The sequence below is a fragment of the Amphiprion ocellaris genome, chromosome 9, assembly GCF_022539595.1.
Source record: "Amphiprion ocellaris isolate individual 3 ecotype Okinawa chromosome 9, ASM2253959v1, whole genome shotgun sequence".
Lineage (NCBI taxonomy): Eukaryota > Metazoa > Chordata > Actinopteri > Pomacentridae > Amphiprion > Amphiprion ocellaris.
Genome location: NC_072774.1, coordinates 37,797,417 through 37,813,764, shown reverse-complemented (window position 1 = coordinate 37,813,764; position 16,348 = coordinate 37,797,417). Strand labels below are relative to the sequence as shown.

Below are 16,348 nucleotides of genomic sequence, written 5' to 3'. Positions count from 1 at the left end.
GCCCTCTGGGTGCAGTATCCGGCTCTGCAGACACACCCTTCTCCATCATGAGCTCAGAGGGCTGCATCTACAGGATGTGTCCAGAGGGGGCGCTATGACACTGCCTTCTCTAAACTGATCAACTCTGAGGCAGTGAACAGGAAGAGCTTCTTCCAACCACAGTTCAGGCCTCATTATTAACATGAGTTTCTCCTGTGGAGGAAGAAAGACACAGCTGTGATAAAGATTATCATCACAGCATAGTTTAACTGAGGCGGAGGATAAAGAATAAAGTTTGATATCAGAGCATCAGTATGGGCAACAGGCTGCAGGGGAAGATCTCATATCAACATCTGTGACAGAAAACAGCACTGTTAGTATCACTAATCATACAGGAGAATGTATCTGTGGTATTTATGCTATCTGAGGTAGGGGTCAGCTTCACTGAGCTCACTTTCCAGCTCACAGCGGAAAGTGAGCCGAAGCTTCGCTGTGCGCGCTCCCATGGAGCTCGTGGACTTCCTGTCTCCGCCCCGCTATGACGGAGCAAAGACGTGTACCGTACTTTTTTATTGAAATTAATTTTATTAATTAGAATTTTATTTATAAACCGCTATATGTGGAATACATTACCTTTGGTTATGTTACGGTTAGGCTATGTTAGTCCTACGGAAAAAAAAAATCATATTATTTTTACGCGGGAGGTCAAAGGTTACTAACAAAATGGCTGAACACACTGGTACTACGGTCACAATGCTGTGAGCAGCTGGATGGAGAGGATATGGTTGGACGTGTTTTGTGCGCTGCGAGTGGAGTTGCTACTGAATGGATTGATTTTTTACAACGTTACAAGACCGTTTGTTACTTATGGTTGACTTAAATGGAGCAATGTGTCCGCTGGTTTTGCCGTGAAATAGTGCACAGCAGGCTCCGGGGAAACAAACCGAAGACTGAGCTCCTTACAGCGGTAGTAGTACAAGCAGCCAGCCTGCTTTTACACCCGACTCTATTACCGGCCGCTGTTGGATATAAAGTTATTATTACTGTGCTACGGAAGATATTTAACGCTTTTCTATCTAGCAAATCCCCGTAGTTGCTGAACGTTGAGATAGTAAAGCAGCTGTGCAGGACTGTGGAAAAGGAAGCATCTCGGAGCGGAGTTATGGCATTTTGATACATCTGTCAAGACACAACAACAATAGACGAGGATGAACAGGAAGAAGGATAAAGGATTTGAGAGCCCACGTCCCTTTAAATTATAAGTATCTTTGTATTATTTTATCTATGTTAACGTGCAATGAATGAAACCAGTTGCTGTCAGGTTCGACTGCAGCTGAATCAAAGTTAACGTTGCTAGAAATGAGGAACTCCTGCATGCAGTGCAGACATTCACTGAATGAAACCTGAACTCACTGTCTGAAGAAGCGATGTTTAGTTAAGTTTGTAGCTTTGTTGACTTCACATATCAACATTTTTTTGGTTCTGTTATTGCTTTTTACGACCCACCAGGTGGTGTGCATCAATAACATCAACTTCCAGAGGAAGTCTGTCATTGTGAGTACAGCCTCAACAAAACATATACATATATACATAAACCTTTCTGCAGTCATTCTACTGTTCTTACAGAGCAACCAATAGTACACTTGTTTGCATCCCTTGCAGTTATTTTACCTTTTGTAAAGTTATTTGTTTATTAACCTTTATTTAACCAGGAGAAATCCCATTGAGATTTACTTCTTTTTCAAGGCCAAGATGGGTAGCAGCAAATACAAAACAAAGTTACAAAATTACACAGTTAAAACATAATTAAAACACGAGCAAAAAATTAAATTAAAAAAAATAATTTGCAAGCAAGTTATGAAAATCAAGTTCGGATTTAAAAGCACTCAATGACATGAATTCGGTTAGTTTCCAGTCTTTCTGCAGCATATTCTATGTAAAAGGTGCAGAGTAAACAAAAGTCTTTTTACCCAAGTCAGTACGGGCATGTGGAACTGAAAGCAACAAATGATCTTGTGAACAGAAACAGTAAAGATCAGCGCTTTTCTGTGCAGTTAGGGAACAAATGTAGGTGGGCAGTAGTCCAAGTATTGCCTGAATTGAACTTGCAGTGGTGTGTTGACACCTTACAGTTCATAATAAACCTCAGAGAAGCATGGTAAACAGTGTCAACCATTCAAAGACATTGAGCTGAAACATTAGAGTTAGGGGTTAGGGTAACCCTTAATCCAACACAGACACAATTTAAAATAAAATTTAAGAGGAAGAGATAAATTCTTGACAAATGTGTTTCCTGCTCTTTTGTCCACCTGTTTTCACATTACATTCATCCAGTCAAGGGGAATTACTAACATCATTAAATATAATTACTTTCTGTAATCTGAACTTATTACACTAACAATGTAACTAAGCCTAACCCTAACCCCTTTGTTTCATAATTTGCATTTGTTAATGTTAAGCAGACTCATGTATGATTGTTTCTATGAAACAAACATACATTACAAAGATGTGGAAAGGCTTTCTGTGCACAAATCCTCTGTAGCATCTCACTTTGTGCTTTTTGTCCTTACAATAGTTAGTTTTTGCTAACCTCCTTCTCTTTATTGCATCCCATAGGGCTATGTTGAGCTGACCATTTTCCCCACGGTGGTCAACTTGAACAGGATCAAACTGAACAGCAAACAGTGCCGCATCTACAGGGTCCGAGTCAATGAGCTTGAAGCCCCATTCATTTACAATGACCCCACACTGGAAGTGTGCCACCATGAGTCCAAGCAGTGAGTATATCGCTCCGCTGCTCTCTTTCAAAGCACATTTCAAAGAATCTGGTGAAAATGTTTTAACACACAAACTATACTCCACTGTCTGAAATCAGAGCTTTCAAATTAAGCAAACATAACATAGTTCGATGGTTACATGAAGCACCGAATGGCAGTGAGTGAATATGATGATGACCAGTCATGTTTTTAGGAGTTTCAAAATAACAAAATGACTGCCATGGTATTTTTGCTTCATCAGCTTCAAGGCGTCAAGTCCAAATGAAGTCACTGAGCCAAGTAATTAACTGTCATTCTAAATATGTCAAAGTGATTTGCCTGCACTTAAATATGAATGGTTAAATCAGTACAAAAGCCACCTTCAGGCATGCATTGCTTTCTTTTGGCAGTGTCAGTTTTATGTCTGAATGTGTACCCTGGTCATTTTTCTGTAAAAGTCACAACAGTCACAACAGCAATCTACCTCGTAAAATTTCTTTTTTTTTTCAATTATTTCCTCAAAGATTCTAGTAAGATTTCTGTATCACTTTCAACACGACTGAACTGCATGCAGCCACAATATTGGATAGGCATGCACAAGAAATGATGCACAAAGATTGTATTAAAGAAAAAGGAAGCCACTTTGAAGAATCTTAATATAGAAAAAAAAATGATTTGTTTACTACATAGTTACATATGTGTTATTTGTTCCACAATGTAGAAAATAGCACCAAAAAATAGTGGGTGTGTTTAAACTTTTGACTGGTAACTTATACTATTTGATACAGTGCATATGTATGCGGTCAGAAAAAAAAATCTGTATGGTTCATACCAAGATATGTCTCCCTTTAATACCTGTGGTTGAATTGGGACATTGTAGGCAATGTTACATATCAGTAAAGTGCATTTCTTTATAACAGTCCATGATTGAAAGGAGTTTTGCATCATTGCGATGAATTACCTGAATCTGTCAGTCATTAAATTCACTCCCACCATAGCTGTGTAAGTGTAAGTTACTGCATTAAGCAATATTGCTATTTTGCTGAGTAGATTTGGCCAGGGGTAAGAAACCCTTATCATTTACTAAGATTTCTGAAAATGAACATGTTTTTATCTCCTTACATTTAGACTCCACTATCTGTCTTGCATTTTCCATGGGCTGGGTGTATTAATGTCAACATCACTGTCTGTCTGCTTGAAGACAAGCATGCTACACGTTACCTGTATGGTAGATATGTGACCATTTTGTCTGAATCTTTAATGTGTAGGAGGAACCTCAACTATTTCTCTAGCGCCTACACAGCAGCAGTAAGCGCTGTGGACCCAGATGCAGGACATGGAGAGCTGGTCATCAAAGTTCCATCTGAGCTCTGGAAACAAGGAGATGGTAAGAGTTTGACTACTGAAAATTTTAAAAGCACCCATAGTTCTTTGACATCATACACGAGTTCTTTGATATCATACAAGTCAGAATGTCAAAATGTTTTTTTGCCGATCTGTAACTTTCATAATATGATATCCTTTTAAAATTCTATCAGTTGCGTCAGTTGGGTAAATAAGAATGAAGCTCCATAATCAGAATTCAGCTTGAAATAATATGATCACAATAACAATTTTTCTTAAAGTAAGTCCTGATGACAGAGATGACAGTTCAGAGATCAAGACTGATATCACAGCTGTTTTATGTTTTATTTCTCCAGATCTAAAAGTGTTGAAGGTATATATAGAATTTTCCCTGGACCAGCCAAAAGGGGGTCTCCATTTTGTTGTTCCTGATGTGGAAGGCAGCATGGCTGAAAGAGGAGCCCACGTGTTCTCTTTTGGATATCAGAACTCCACAAGGTCTAATAACAATTATCCTGGTTTACAGTAGTTGGATAATTACCAACACAGTCTTCAGCTCCATGATGGCAGTTAAATTATGTAAAACTGAATTACTTCTTGCTGTCTTGTCTTTTTAAGTTGTCATTGTGTTCAAATTAGACAAAATGCTCGACTGTAAGAGGTTAAATTAAAAAATACGAAAATACACCTAAGTCCTCATTTCCTCCAACTTCAAACCATTGTCTGTATGGTCCTCAGTGCCTTCATTCATCTTTTGAGCTCATCAAGTCATCTCCTCCCCCCAGATTCTGGTTCCCCTGTGTGGACTCCTACTCAGAGCTATGCACATGGAAGTTAGAGTTCACTGTGGATGCGTCCATGGTGGCAGTGTCTTGTGGGGATCTGGTAGAGACCATCTACACCCATGACATGAGGAAGAAGACATTCCACTATGTCCTTCCCATCCCGACCGCAGCCCCCAACATCTCCCTCGCGGTGGGGCCCTTTGAAATCCTTGTAGACCCCTACATGCACGAGGTGGGTTTAAATAACATGCAACACAAATGAAAGTGACATTTATTTCAGCCTGCAAGTAATTATGCAAACAATACAAGATAAATGAAAAAATAAACATAAAGCAGGCAACAGAAGTACTCCCAACAAAAGAGTTTAGTAGAAACAATTGTTTTTACAAGACACACACTGAAACTGCATTTGAAAAGGAACCGTAAGACAAAGCTTCACGCTACCCCTTCTACACTAATAAACTAACATATCACGCAGATTAGGCATTTTTTTTCCATTATGTTACTTCTGACTTGTTTGAGCTGACAAAGCATGCTACACATTACCTGCTACCTATGTGCTGATAGGTTAAGTGCAGTGATTTCCATGAATCACAAAGATCGTTACATGAAGTGAGTCATGTCAAGTAACTGTAGCAACTGTAGCAACTGTAGCACTAAGACAGCATCATTACACAATATATGACAAACATGGTTGTTACGATTCACTCCTCACTGCAACATGTAACAGCTTTAATTGGTACAAGGAGGCCTCATATCATGCAGACATCATTTTTCACACATAAACTGGATCTATAAATAAATATTGACCTGTGATGTGCACACCCCATGTAGACTTCAGACCAGACAGAAACACTTTGCTAGAGCTGGCTGTTACTGGGATGATAGGCAGGTGATGGATTTAATATGAGTGTAAAAACTTCTTTCAGTGTTTGAGTGTGTTATTTTAACGCTACAAAAATTGGTCAGCAGTTTGCTGAAAGACTCATTCATTTGCTTAACTATAAATGTCTGTATAAGTGATGCACTTTCTCATTTATTATTTCCTTGACATTGTTCTCCTATTGTAAACCGTGAAGTAGCTAAGTTAGTAAAGTCAGTTTCAACATGACCTTTATAAATTCATCATCGTTCTGACACTAAATAATGATGTCTGAGATACCCAGCGACACATAAGATGACTAACAAATGGTACTAGCATTATAAATAGTTCCCGCTGCACTGCTTCTTTGCTGTTCAAATCTAATGAGCAGTGGATTATATACAAATCTCAAGTGGAAAACTGATGCTTAGGATGTTTCTATATCCGTGTATGGCCATGTTATACATGAAATACATGAAATAAAGCTTGTGCACATACACTCTGTCCCCATAGAGATAATAGAGATTTATAGAAATGGACCAACTTTATAAATCTGATATGAAGACTGAGGATATGTCCTGTATTTCTGTTTGTTAGCATACACACAGTTTTAGTCATATGTCTACATGTAGTTTGAATCTGGCCCTAGGAAGTGTTAGCTGTATGACATTTGTCCTAGTGTATGCTTTATAAACTCGAACTTCTAGTTGTAGATTAATTAAATCTATTAAACTGTAGGTAGGAGCCGTGAAGAAAGTCTGACATACTTAGGCTTTGTTTGTGTACGCTGGCTAGACAAAACCTAAAACCCCAGTCAGTGATAATGGGTACTATCTTTGTTTACACAATTATTTTCACCGACTACATTTGTCTATGTATCTGTGGCAACGCAGTGCATACGGTGTGCAAGACTAACTTGCATGACTTCAGTGAGATTACTAACACACAGCTGAACAGGTTAGGATATATAGCATACTCACTCAGCCAGCAATCTGTTTCATTCATGGAGAAATACCAGGAAACAAATTGTTGACAGGAAGATGCTTCTTACACTTAATTTAAATCTGAAACTCTGATCATACCCTCCTCACGAGCACGTTGGTTGTGCCGTATAATCTGTCATGGGGATCTAGCCAGGTTAAAAGAGAGCCACCTTGATGTCATTAAAAAACTCCAGCTTTAGGATCAATACACCATGCTAATTTTACTTCATACACCTCCTGTAGTTTTTTTATGGGTTTCCCCACTGTTGTATTTTCTATTACTGACCACTAGATGTCACTACACACAAGGTGAAACACAAGTCAAGGTCTCCTCTATAAAGTGTTTTTCTAAAGGACATTGTTATGAATTTTAAAAAAATGATGTTTTTTGTCAAATAATCTTTATCAGGCAGTCAATCAGTTTCATGGTAGAGTAGCACTAGAGTGTATTGAGATACGAAACAACCTATTTATGTAAGGTGTGGTTGCACTATTGTGTAAGTAATTATACTAGAAGCTGTAGTTCTTGGGGATCCTTAGTGTCCTGAGTGTTCTTTTATAGAAGCTCGCCAAATATAAATAATTTCTGGGTGCCCGGGTAGATGGGTTCGAGTCCAACCTGTGTCATTTGCTGCATGTCTTCCCCCCCACTCTTTTCCCCATATTTCCTGTTTCTCTCTATAATAAAGGCTAAAAATGTGCTAAAAATAACTTTAAAAAGTAATTTCTGTTTTTTGTTTTGGGCTTTTAGTTTTATTAGTTTTATTTTGCCTCTAAGAAATGATTTGAGCATTTTTCACTACATATTTTTGATGCACATTTTATGGACTAAAATGTGTAAGCAAAAGATTAACCACTGACAGAATTATTCATTATGTATTGTACTGCCATCATTTTCACATCATTTTTACAGTCTAACCCTTTACACTTTATAAAACCATTGTGCTTTGTCCTGTCTCCTCTCAGGTGACCCATTTCTGCCTGCCACAGCTGCTCCCTCTGCTAAAACACTCCATGTCCTACCTACATGAGATTTTTGAGTTCTACGAGGAGATCCTGACATGCCGCTATCCTTATGCCTGTTTCAAAACTGTGTTTGTGGATGAGGCCTATGTTCAAGTGTCCTCCTATGCATCTATGAGTATTTTCAGGTAGGCCGGGAGATTGTTTGTATGCCTCTAGTCCTGTGTTTTCCGAGATAAAGATGGGATTGGCACAAGAAATGAGCAGCTACAACATGAAGTGTATTCCACAAGGATAATTTGTCATCGAATGTCATCGAATGTCACTAATGTCACTAATGGTCATATTGCACTATTATTCCGATTTCTCCCTTGAAGTCTGAACATTCAGCTGTTGCCTTTGTCTTGCAGTACCAACATGCTCCACAGTGCTATGATCATAGACCAGACCCCACAGACTCGCCGTTGTCTGGCTCAGGCCTTGGCTCAGCAGTTCTTTGGCTGTTTCATCTCCAGGATGTCATGGTGAGACTTAACTTTTGATAGTGGCAAAGCAAAAACCGGAGACATGAGGTCTAGCCCACAAAAGCCACGTTTCCACCACAGGAGCTTTCCCTGTGGACTTAGAACCTCTGAAGGAACTTGTTGCCACTTTAGGAACTCAGAGGGTTGTACTTTCGGTAACTTTGGGGTTAGTGCTTGCACTACTAAACATTAACCCTAACCCCCTAACCCACTCACATCATTTTATTTCATTCAGTACGTCTCAGTCATCTTACCATCGCTCTGTTTGCTTAATTTTTGTGTAGCGTTTCTAGTATTTTGAATCTGCCTTGCTATTGCTGTTTGTCCTTTTTTAGCATTAACTCACTGGCTCAACCACATATGCAAACAAGTAAATTCCGATCAACATCAGCCTTACTGCCGCCTACAAGACTGCAGTGAAACAGTTTGATGTATAGTTAATTGCAGCAAAGAAGTGTAGAAAAGCCGTTGTTTTCTTAGTCGTTAGGTGAACTCACTTGCCTAATCTTTAGGGGTTTTTAGATTGCGTTGGATTGACAGGTAACCAGTGGTCAAAAGTAATCTTTTGGTTTCTTGAAGTTTGTGGGACAAAAACTTCTGTGTACTTTAAATGGAAGTGCAACTAAAGTCAGATTTACTGATAAAACCTACAGTTTACAGCAACAACTCTTGCATGTTGGCAGTGTTTGTGCACTATGTGGGTGCATTTTTCTGTACCTGAAAAAAACGAAGGTAAAACAAAAGCAAAGAAACAAACATATTTGGGTCTTTTCTCAGCAGTATAAATACTGGATTGATGGTTAAAAGTTGATTGGTGTACTTGAGATGGTGAAATTTACAAGAGCTCATCCACCATGAAAACTTGCTGCATCGATGTAGTTTGCATCAGCTGAAGAGATAATGTTCTTTCAACATGCCTGTTCTTCAGTAATGCAGACATGTCCTCTTCTTCACTCACTATACAACTTTCCAATTGCAATGCTGTCAACAGAGAGACTGTCTGAAAGTGTGTGTTGTAACATTTTATCATGTCTCACCTCTAACCCTAACCCATCCCACCTTTGAGGTACACCCCCCCCCCCCCCCCCCCCCCAGGTATGCATACTTTTGCATTTATATGTGATCACATTAGTTGTACTTAAATAAATAAATAGTTTGTACAAAGTATTCTGAGACAGACTATGATTGACCTCCAAAGACAATTTTTAAGTAATGGAAAAGAACTGTGCTGCACAGTGGCGTAGTGGTTAGCACTTTCGCCTTGCAGCGAGAAGATCCCTGGTTCGCGTCCCGGCTTTCCCGGGATCTTTCTGCATGGAGTTTGCATGTTCTCCCTGTGCATGCGTGGGTTTTCTCCGGGTACTCCGGCTTCCTCCCACAGTCCAAAAATATGCTGAGGTTAATTGATCATTCTAAATTGCCCGTAGGTGTGAATGTGAGAGTGATTGTTTGTCTCTGTATGTAGCCCTGTGACAGACTGGTGACCTGTCTAGGGTGTCCCCTGCCTTCGCCTGAGTCAGCAGGGATAGACTCCAGCACCCCCCGCGACCCTAGTGAGGAATAAGCGGTGTATAGATAATGGATGGATGGATGGAAAAGAACTGTCATTATTTGGAAGCAAACTCATATAACATGCAAACCATTGCTGCCAAGCAGCTCTCCCCTCTACATTCTGGTCTTTTTGAAAAGTGTGGTAACATTTAGTGCTGAGACCTTTTCATATAAGGCTGGTGATGAGAGATTTACAACAGAAGTAAGCTATTTTGTCAGAACTTTGAGTCAGAAGTCGGGCCAGCCCTGGCCTGAATCTCTGTATTCCCCAGTATGATGGATTGCTGTGTTACTGCTCTGCAGCTTGGCCAGCGTGGTCGGTGTCCGTGAGAAACCGAGTGATTCAGAGAGGTTTGCTTGTGTGTAGAGGCCCATCAGTAGGACTTTGACACTATAGTTCTGCTAATGCTGTGGAAAAAAACATGGTGTCCTTCATTTACCTCTGTATTCATCTTCCACTTATCTTCAGTTCCTTAGGGTTAGGGGGTTACCCCTATCAGATGTGGGGCCTTGGTTTGCTTATGTTGTTGAGCTGGCTGGTGTTGTGTAAGAAAAAAACCTCAGGAAAGTCTGATCTCTTTGATTGTAACCCTTTGAAGCGTAGACCACATCAGGAGATACCCATTTTCCATTGGATTTGGGTCACTTTTGACCCAGGTTATGCATCAAAGGGTTAACAAAGCATGGCACTGCCTGCTAGCAATTAATCAGAGTGGGGGTTAACTCGGGCCTGTAATTGAAAACAGGCCAAGCTCAGTAGCCTGAGAAGAGGGAAGAGAGAAGAGAGAAGGCACAAAGTAACGAAAAACTGCTCTTTTCTAAATCTGTAACTTAATTGACAAATGGCGAAGTTGGTTATGATTTTTAGAAAAAGGCAGTTTTTGTACTTTGTGTGTATAAAAGGTATTATATTATTTAGGTAATGGGTTTCTTGTCAGTGAATGTCTGCTGAAGAGAGACCTGACCTGCGGTTACAGAGGGCTTTGTTGTCTGTCATGCTGTGTTTAGTGTTTAGTGTGTTTTTAGTTTTCCAACCCTGAAGTTAGGAGTTCTTTTCCTGAAAGCTCTGTTACAGCTGTGAGGCTGAAAGCGTGAAAGAAAGGAAATCATAGCTTAAGCGTTCCACAGGTCTAAATTATCACTTATAATCACTTATAATATGATCCATATACAGAGTCTTAGGACAAGGAGGATGAAATCTTTATAGGAAAATATTTCCCTCCACAATGTTGATCGTAGCAGATACACAGATGAACTCATCGTCACCACGTAAGCCAGACTGGAGTCGTACGAGTACGTTGATACAACCACCAAGCTTGTATCAACGTACTGAGTCTCGTTTTCACAAGCTAATAAATTGTGGCAGATAAGTTTATGAAAGCAATGTGTGTCATGCTAAATGTCATCCAAGAAATAAGCTAAGGTAAAGCTTACTGTTGCAAAATGATGTCAATTTCAAGTTTGACCAGGGAAGATTTTAAGACATTGTCTGCAGTGAAAGAGCTCAAAGCAGAGTGTGCTGATTAAGACAAATTAAAAGGGATGGAATCAGCAGATGTTCACTCTCACAACTACATTTACCTGTACATGACTAAACTCCACAAGGAGAATGTGCAGAAAGAATGAGCTACAGTCTTCTCCAGTGCCATAAAACACATACTAAGAAGTTCAGAATTAGATTATGCAATTTTGATCCACTAAACTTCTTGTCTAATTTAGTAAACACGTCTTTTAACTACTCATATGTTACTGCTTACTGTCTATTCTGTGGGTGCACTGATAAGCAATCCGAAGTGCACACAGCCTTGGCTCTGTAAATAGGAAAGTGTTTCAGACTGATCTGTGCTGCCTGGCTAAATACCAGCAATCTTTCCCCAGAATCACAGACTCCAACTGCAATTCACTCAACAGTCGTGGAATCGTGGAGCAAACTTGAATTTACTGCCATTGTGCAATGGTTCCTTCTGAGCATGCCTGAAAAGTTTATTCCATAAACCTTAAACGCACTTGATGCCTGTTTGTACCTGTGCATAAATTCACTATTAATTCACTGTTCTTTTTTAATGTTTTGTATTTTGTAAGATAGCAGTGGCCTGACATTTTGTTACTTCTGAAGGGCTGATGAGTGGGTGTTGAAGGGAATCTCAGGATATATCTACGGCCTCTATCTGAAGAAGACCTTTGGAGTCAATGAGTACCGGCACTGGATCAAGGAGGTAACAGTTTTAGTTTAAATTGTCTTCTGACATGTTTCTTCATTTCCTTCAGGGGTCTGGGTAATGGAGGTAGTAATAGTTACCCAGTTTTTAGAAAAAATATCAAATGTTTAAATAATTAGTGACACTGTGTAGCCAGTATAAATGACAACACGTTCTGTGTTGAGAGTAGGATGTGGTGTCACAATGGGTGAGACGGAGGACGTTTTTGTCAGGAGAGTGGGGTTAGAATCTCAAATGATGCCACCATAAATATTGAGCTTGACTGTCTCAATATACTCGAGGGGTGTGTTTGTGGCTTGTGCCAGAGAGGGGAGAGAGAACTGCAGGAAGAAGCTAGAAATATACACACTGAATTGAAATTCTTTAATATTCGCGACCCGACCCCGGGTAAGCAGAAGACACTGGATGGATGGATGGATGGATGGATGGATGGATGGATAAATGGATAATATTCAAGTTAATATATTTTATTTTGTTGTTTGACAGGAACTGGACAAGATTGTGGACTATGAACTAAAAATGGGAGGGGTTCTGTTGCATCCAACTTTCAGTGGAGGCAAAGAGAAGGACAAGTAATACATTCAAATTCAATTTGAATCACTATGCATTTACAGTGAATCTGTATTATTTCATTATCATTATCTAGTATAAATAACAGGTAGTTTTGCTGGATGATATCTGACTGAGCTTTGTCGTCTTCAGTCCCACTCCCCACCTTCACTTCTCCATCAAACACCCTCACACACTGTCCTGGGAGTACTACAAGATGTTCCAGTGTAAGGCCCACCTGGTGATGAGGCTGATAGAAAACAGGATCAGCATGGAGTTCATGTTGCAGGTCAAGACACATCCAGGGTTTTCATGTCTTTTTTGGCTTGTGTAATTGTTGTAGTTAAAGAAGCTGGAGTTAACTTCAAACTGCTTTTCTCTGCTTTGTGCTCTGTCAATGCAATGTCTTGACAATGTCAATTGTCTGTGTTGCATTGCCCTCTCTAGGTTTTCAACAAGCTCCTGAGTCTGGCCAGTACCGCCTCATCACAGAAGTACCAGAGTCACATGTGGAGCCAGATGCTTCTGTCCACTCATGCCTTCCTCAAATCCATCTCCAACGTGTCTGGCAAAGACATAGGCCCCCTCATTAAACAATGGGTGTATCCCTTTTGTATAATGGATTCCTGTTTACAGATAAACTTAGCTTACCAAACTGCTTGCATTATAGACATAGATAGACTAGATCACTACACAGAGAACAATAGAGAACAGAAACAGTAACTTGTAAAAGCAAGTCATGTCAGGCCTTAAATTACCTTTCAAAATAGTTTTTTTTGCAGCAACTGCCCCAACTTCTATCATAAGCACGAAAACACTAGAATGAAATAAACCTGAACACAAAAAGGACCCAGATCATTTATAGAAACCAGAATTTAGAAATCTAAATACAAACTAATCATTTCCATCATGACATCATCTGCTCTTGAACTAAAAAGAAACCTAATTCATAATATAAAATATCATGATTAATATCTCTCCATGATCTCTACACTGGATTTCATTTCTCCAACTGTTCGTGGTTATCTGCACATGTTGTAGTCTTAACTTTTCAAATCCAGAGACCAGAGTAGCGTGGTGAAATTCTTTGGCAGTTTTGCCTTCAACAGGAAGAGGAATGTGCTAGAGCTGGAGATCCGTCAGGACTACACATCATCTGGAACTCAGAAATATGTGGTGAGCCTTGAGATACAACAAAAAAAAATACAATATATAAAAAAATACAATATGTAAAATATGTGTTTGACTGAAATTAATGAAGCCTGCAATGTGTCAGATTCCACATGTGAAAGAGACTAAAAAACATATATATTCTATATCAAAACCCTGCTTAATGCTCCTCCAGACAAAGATCAAGACTTTCTTTTATAAAACAGTCATATGAATGTTTCTCTGCAGGGTCCCATCAAGGTGACAGTCCAGGAGCTGGATGGGTCCTTCAACCACACGTTGCAGATAGAGGAGAACAGCCTCAAACATGATATTCCCTGCCACTCAAAGAGCAGAAGGTACAGCAAACCACACTGGTTCCTTCTCTTAAGTTCAGTGAATATTGTATTTCTGCAGACTTCTCAGTCTTGGTGCTGTTGCCGCGCTGGAATTGCTGATGTTGCAGCAGCAGCAGTGTAGAGGGAGTGTTTGGCCATCCACTGGAGTATATCACTGTCAGACACTCTCTTTAGTCATTGTCAAACTTAAACTTTTGTTGGTCACTGTGGTTCCTGCTAATATGTTAATAATATGTTAATAATATGTTAATGCTTACAATCTGTATTTCATCTTTGTCGTTTCTTTCCACAGTGAAACAGGAATGTCAACAAAACTAATTTTACCCATGTTAGTCTTGTAGTCTTTGGCTGACTAATTGTAGATTGTTCTGTTGGTTTCTTTTTCCAGGAACAAGAAGAAGAAGATCCCCCTGATGAATGGAGAGGAGGTTGACATGGATTTGTCTGCAATGGAGTAAGTCCATTCTCTGGTCACTTTTTGCTGTCAGCTGCTGCTTTACAATAAGAGATCTTGACATATATATGAGATATATATGAAATAATGTGGATATTGTTCTAGCATTATTTTAATCCACAGTACATTATATGAATGTTTCTGTTACATCTGCCTTCTATTTAAGCTGCTGTATCTAAAACTGGACCAGTCTCACTGAAACGAATAGCTCCTCTATGCGCTTAACATCAAATCCACTTTACTCATTGATGCCGTTTTAGCGTTCAGTCTGTGAAAATGGTAATAGATTCCTTCAAGGCAGTTTCCACAGCTGCATAGAAGGACTCGTGTGAGTTGACTTAAGCAACTTAACATTTCTTTTGTTCAAAATGTCACTGTCAATCCTTTCCTCTGCAGTGCTGACTCTCCTCTTCTCTGGATCCGAATCGACCCCGACATGTCCATTCTGAGGAAGGTGGAGTTTGAGCAGGCGGACTTTATGTGGCAGTATCAGTTGCGCTACGAGAGGGACGTGGTTGCACAGGTGGGCTAATGTCGAGAGTGGAAGTGTCCACACAGGCAACAGAACACACACAACAGACACACATGTAAGTGTTTTTTTGAAGGACAGATATGGCAAATCTCAGCACTCCAGTTTGATGTGTTTCTGAGGAGATTGCACAGTTGCAGTCAAGATTATTCAACCCTCTGTATCTGCAAGACATTCTATGACGATGTGAATGTAATGCAATGAAAACGTAGAACTAGAGCCTTGGTAAACAGTTAAAGTTTAGTAATGCATATTTCAGTGATTTTTGAAATTAGAATGTATTATCTGTATTATAGTACTAATATTGAAGTTAGTTAATCCAACCTAAGCGTTCATCAAAAATGTTATCCTATCAGAGGAATTATTCATCCCTGAGCTCCAGGCTTCATCTGACCTCCATGACCATAAATAAATGCGGGCTGGTGGCGTGTGGTGGCTCTGTCCTGGTGGGTTGTCAGGGCGCATTGCGGGGGGTGGGGGCCCTGGGTGTACTGCGCTCACCTGGGGCCTGGTGCGGGGGGTATGTGGGGTGCCTCCCTGTCGGCGTCGCCGGGCCCCACCACACTGTCCATTTTTACCCTCTGGACTCGCATCGGGTCCCGGCTCCGATTTCCTCTGGCCGGCTCCCGGTGGTGGCCTGCCTTATGATGGGCTGGTTGCCGCCCCTTCGGTGGGCCGCTCGGCCCCTGTGTCTGGCTTCCTGGCTGTGTGGGGCCGTTGGCCCCCTCGGGGGAGGGAGGGGGGATGGGGGTGGGCGGGTCGGGTGGTGGGGTGGGGGGTTCGGTGGGGGCTGGGGTGGGCGGGGTTGGGGTTTGGGTGGCGGGTGGGTCCTCGTGCCCCGGGCCGCCTGGGTCGGTCTGGGCGCGCAGGGGGTGTCGGTAGCTGCTCCCTCTTGTTCTCCGGGTCCGTGTCGTTCACGGTGGCCCCTGTGGCTCCTACTGCCTGGGGGGAGGGGTGCCCTGTTGGCTTGGCCCTGCCTTGCCGTGATTGCTGTTCTGGGCTTCGGGGTTCTTCACACTTGCATGTTTGATCAGGTCTCACCAGCTACTGCCGAGTCCCATTTCAGCAAATGATGGGTCCCGCCAGAATGTGCTGAGAATCTCTCCAGAGTCTCTACCCTAAACTCATTCTCTCTCGCACTAGTATCCTCTTCTGGCCTATTCTATTCTATTCTGTACTATCAAGACACCCACAATTATGGTGCTCAGTACCGTTTGTTCATTTATTATTGAATCTCTTTTTCTTTTGTGTTGGTTTGGTTTTCTTTTCTTTTTTCAAATTTTTATTTTTTTTTTCTATTGATGGACAGTTAGTAGTTGGGAATAACACACCACCTTACAAT

At 40.7% G+C, this 16,348-nt stretch overlaps 1 protein-coding gene across 2 annotated transcripts in view; it reads left to right on the top strand.

The window, feature by feature from the left end:
* Window positions 1-711: 711 nt before the first annotated feature.
* taf2 (TAF2 RNA polymerase II, TATA box binding protein (TBP)-associated factor) overlaps window positions 712-16,348 on the top strand; it is a 36,922-nt gene continuing 21,285 nt past the window's right edge. For both annotated transcript variants that reach the window (XM_023261474.3, XM_055013329.1), the window contains exons 1-16: window positions 712-1,237; window positions 1,479-1,533; window positions 2,596-2,756; window positions 4,004-4,122; window positions 4,436-4,577; window positions 4,865-5,096; window positions 7,676-7,860; window positions 8,083-8,196; window positions 11,864-11,963; window positions 12,453-12,538; window positions 12,669-12,804; window positions 12,963-13,117; window positions 13,577-13,691; window positions 13,914-14,023; window positions 14,412-14,477; window positions 14,874-15,000. In XM_023261474.3, coding sequence (XP_023117242.1) covers window positions 1,188-1,237; window positions 1,479-1,533; window positions 2,596-2,756; window positions 4,004-4,122; window positions 4,436-4,577; window positions 4,865-5,096; window positions 7,676-7,860; window positions 8,083-8,196; window positions 11,864-11,963; window positions 12,453-12,538; window positions 12,669-12,804; window positions 12,963-13,117; window positions 13,577-13,691; window positions 13,914-14,023; window positions 14,412-14,477; window positions 14,874-15,000 — 1,953 coding nt within the window. In that variant the 5' untranslated portion in view covers window positions 712-1,187. The remainder of the gene's footprint in view (window positions 1,238-1,478; window positions 1,534-2,595; window positions 2,757-4,003; window positions 4,123-4,435; window positions 4,578-4,864; window positions 5,097-7,675; window positions 7,861-8,082; window positions 8,197-11,863; window positions 11,964-12,452; window positions 12,539-12,668; window positions 12,805-12,962; window positions 13,118-13,576; window positions 13,692-13,913; window positions 14,024-14,411; window positions 14,478-14,873; window positions 15,001-16,348) is intronic.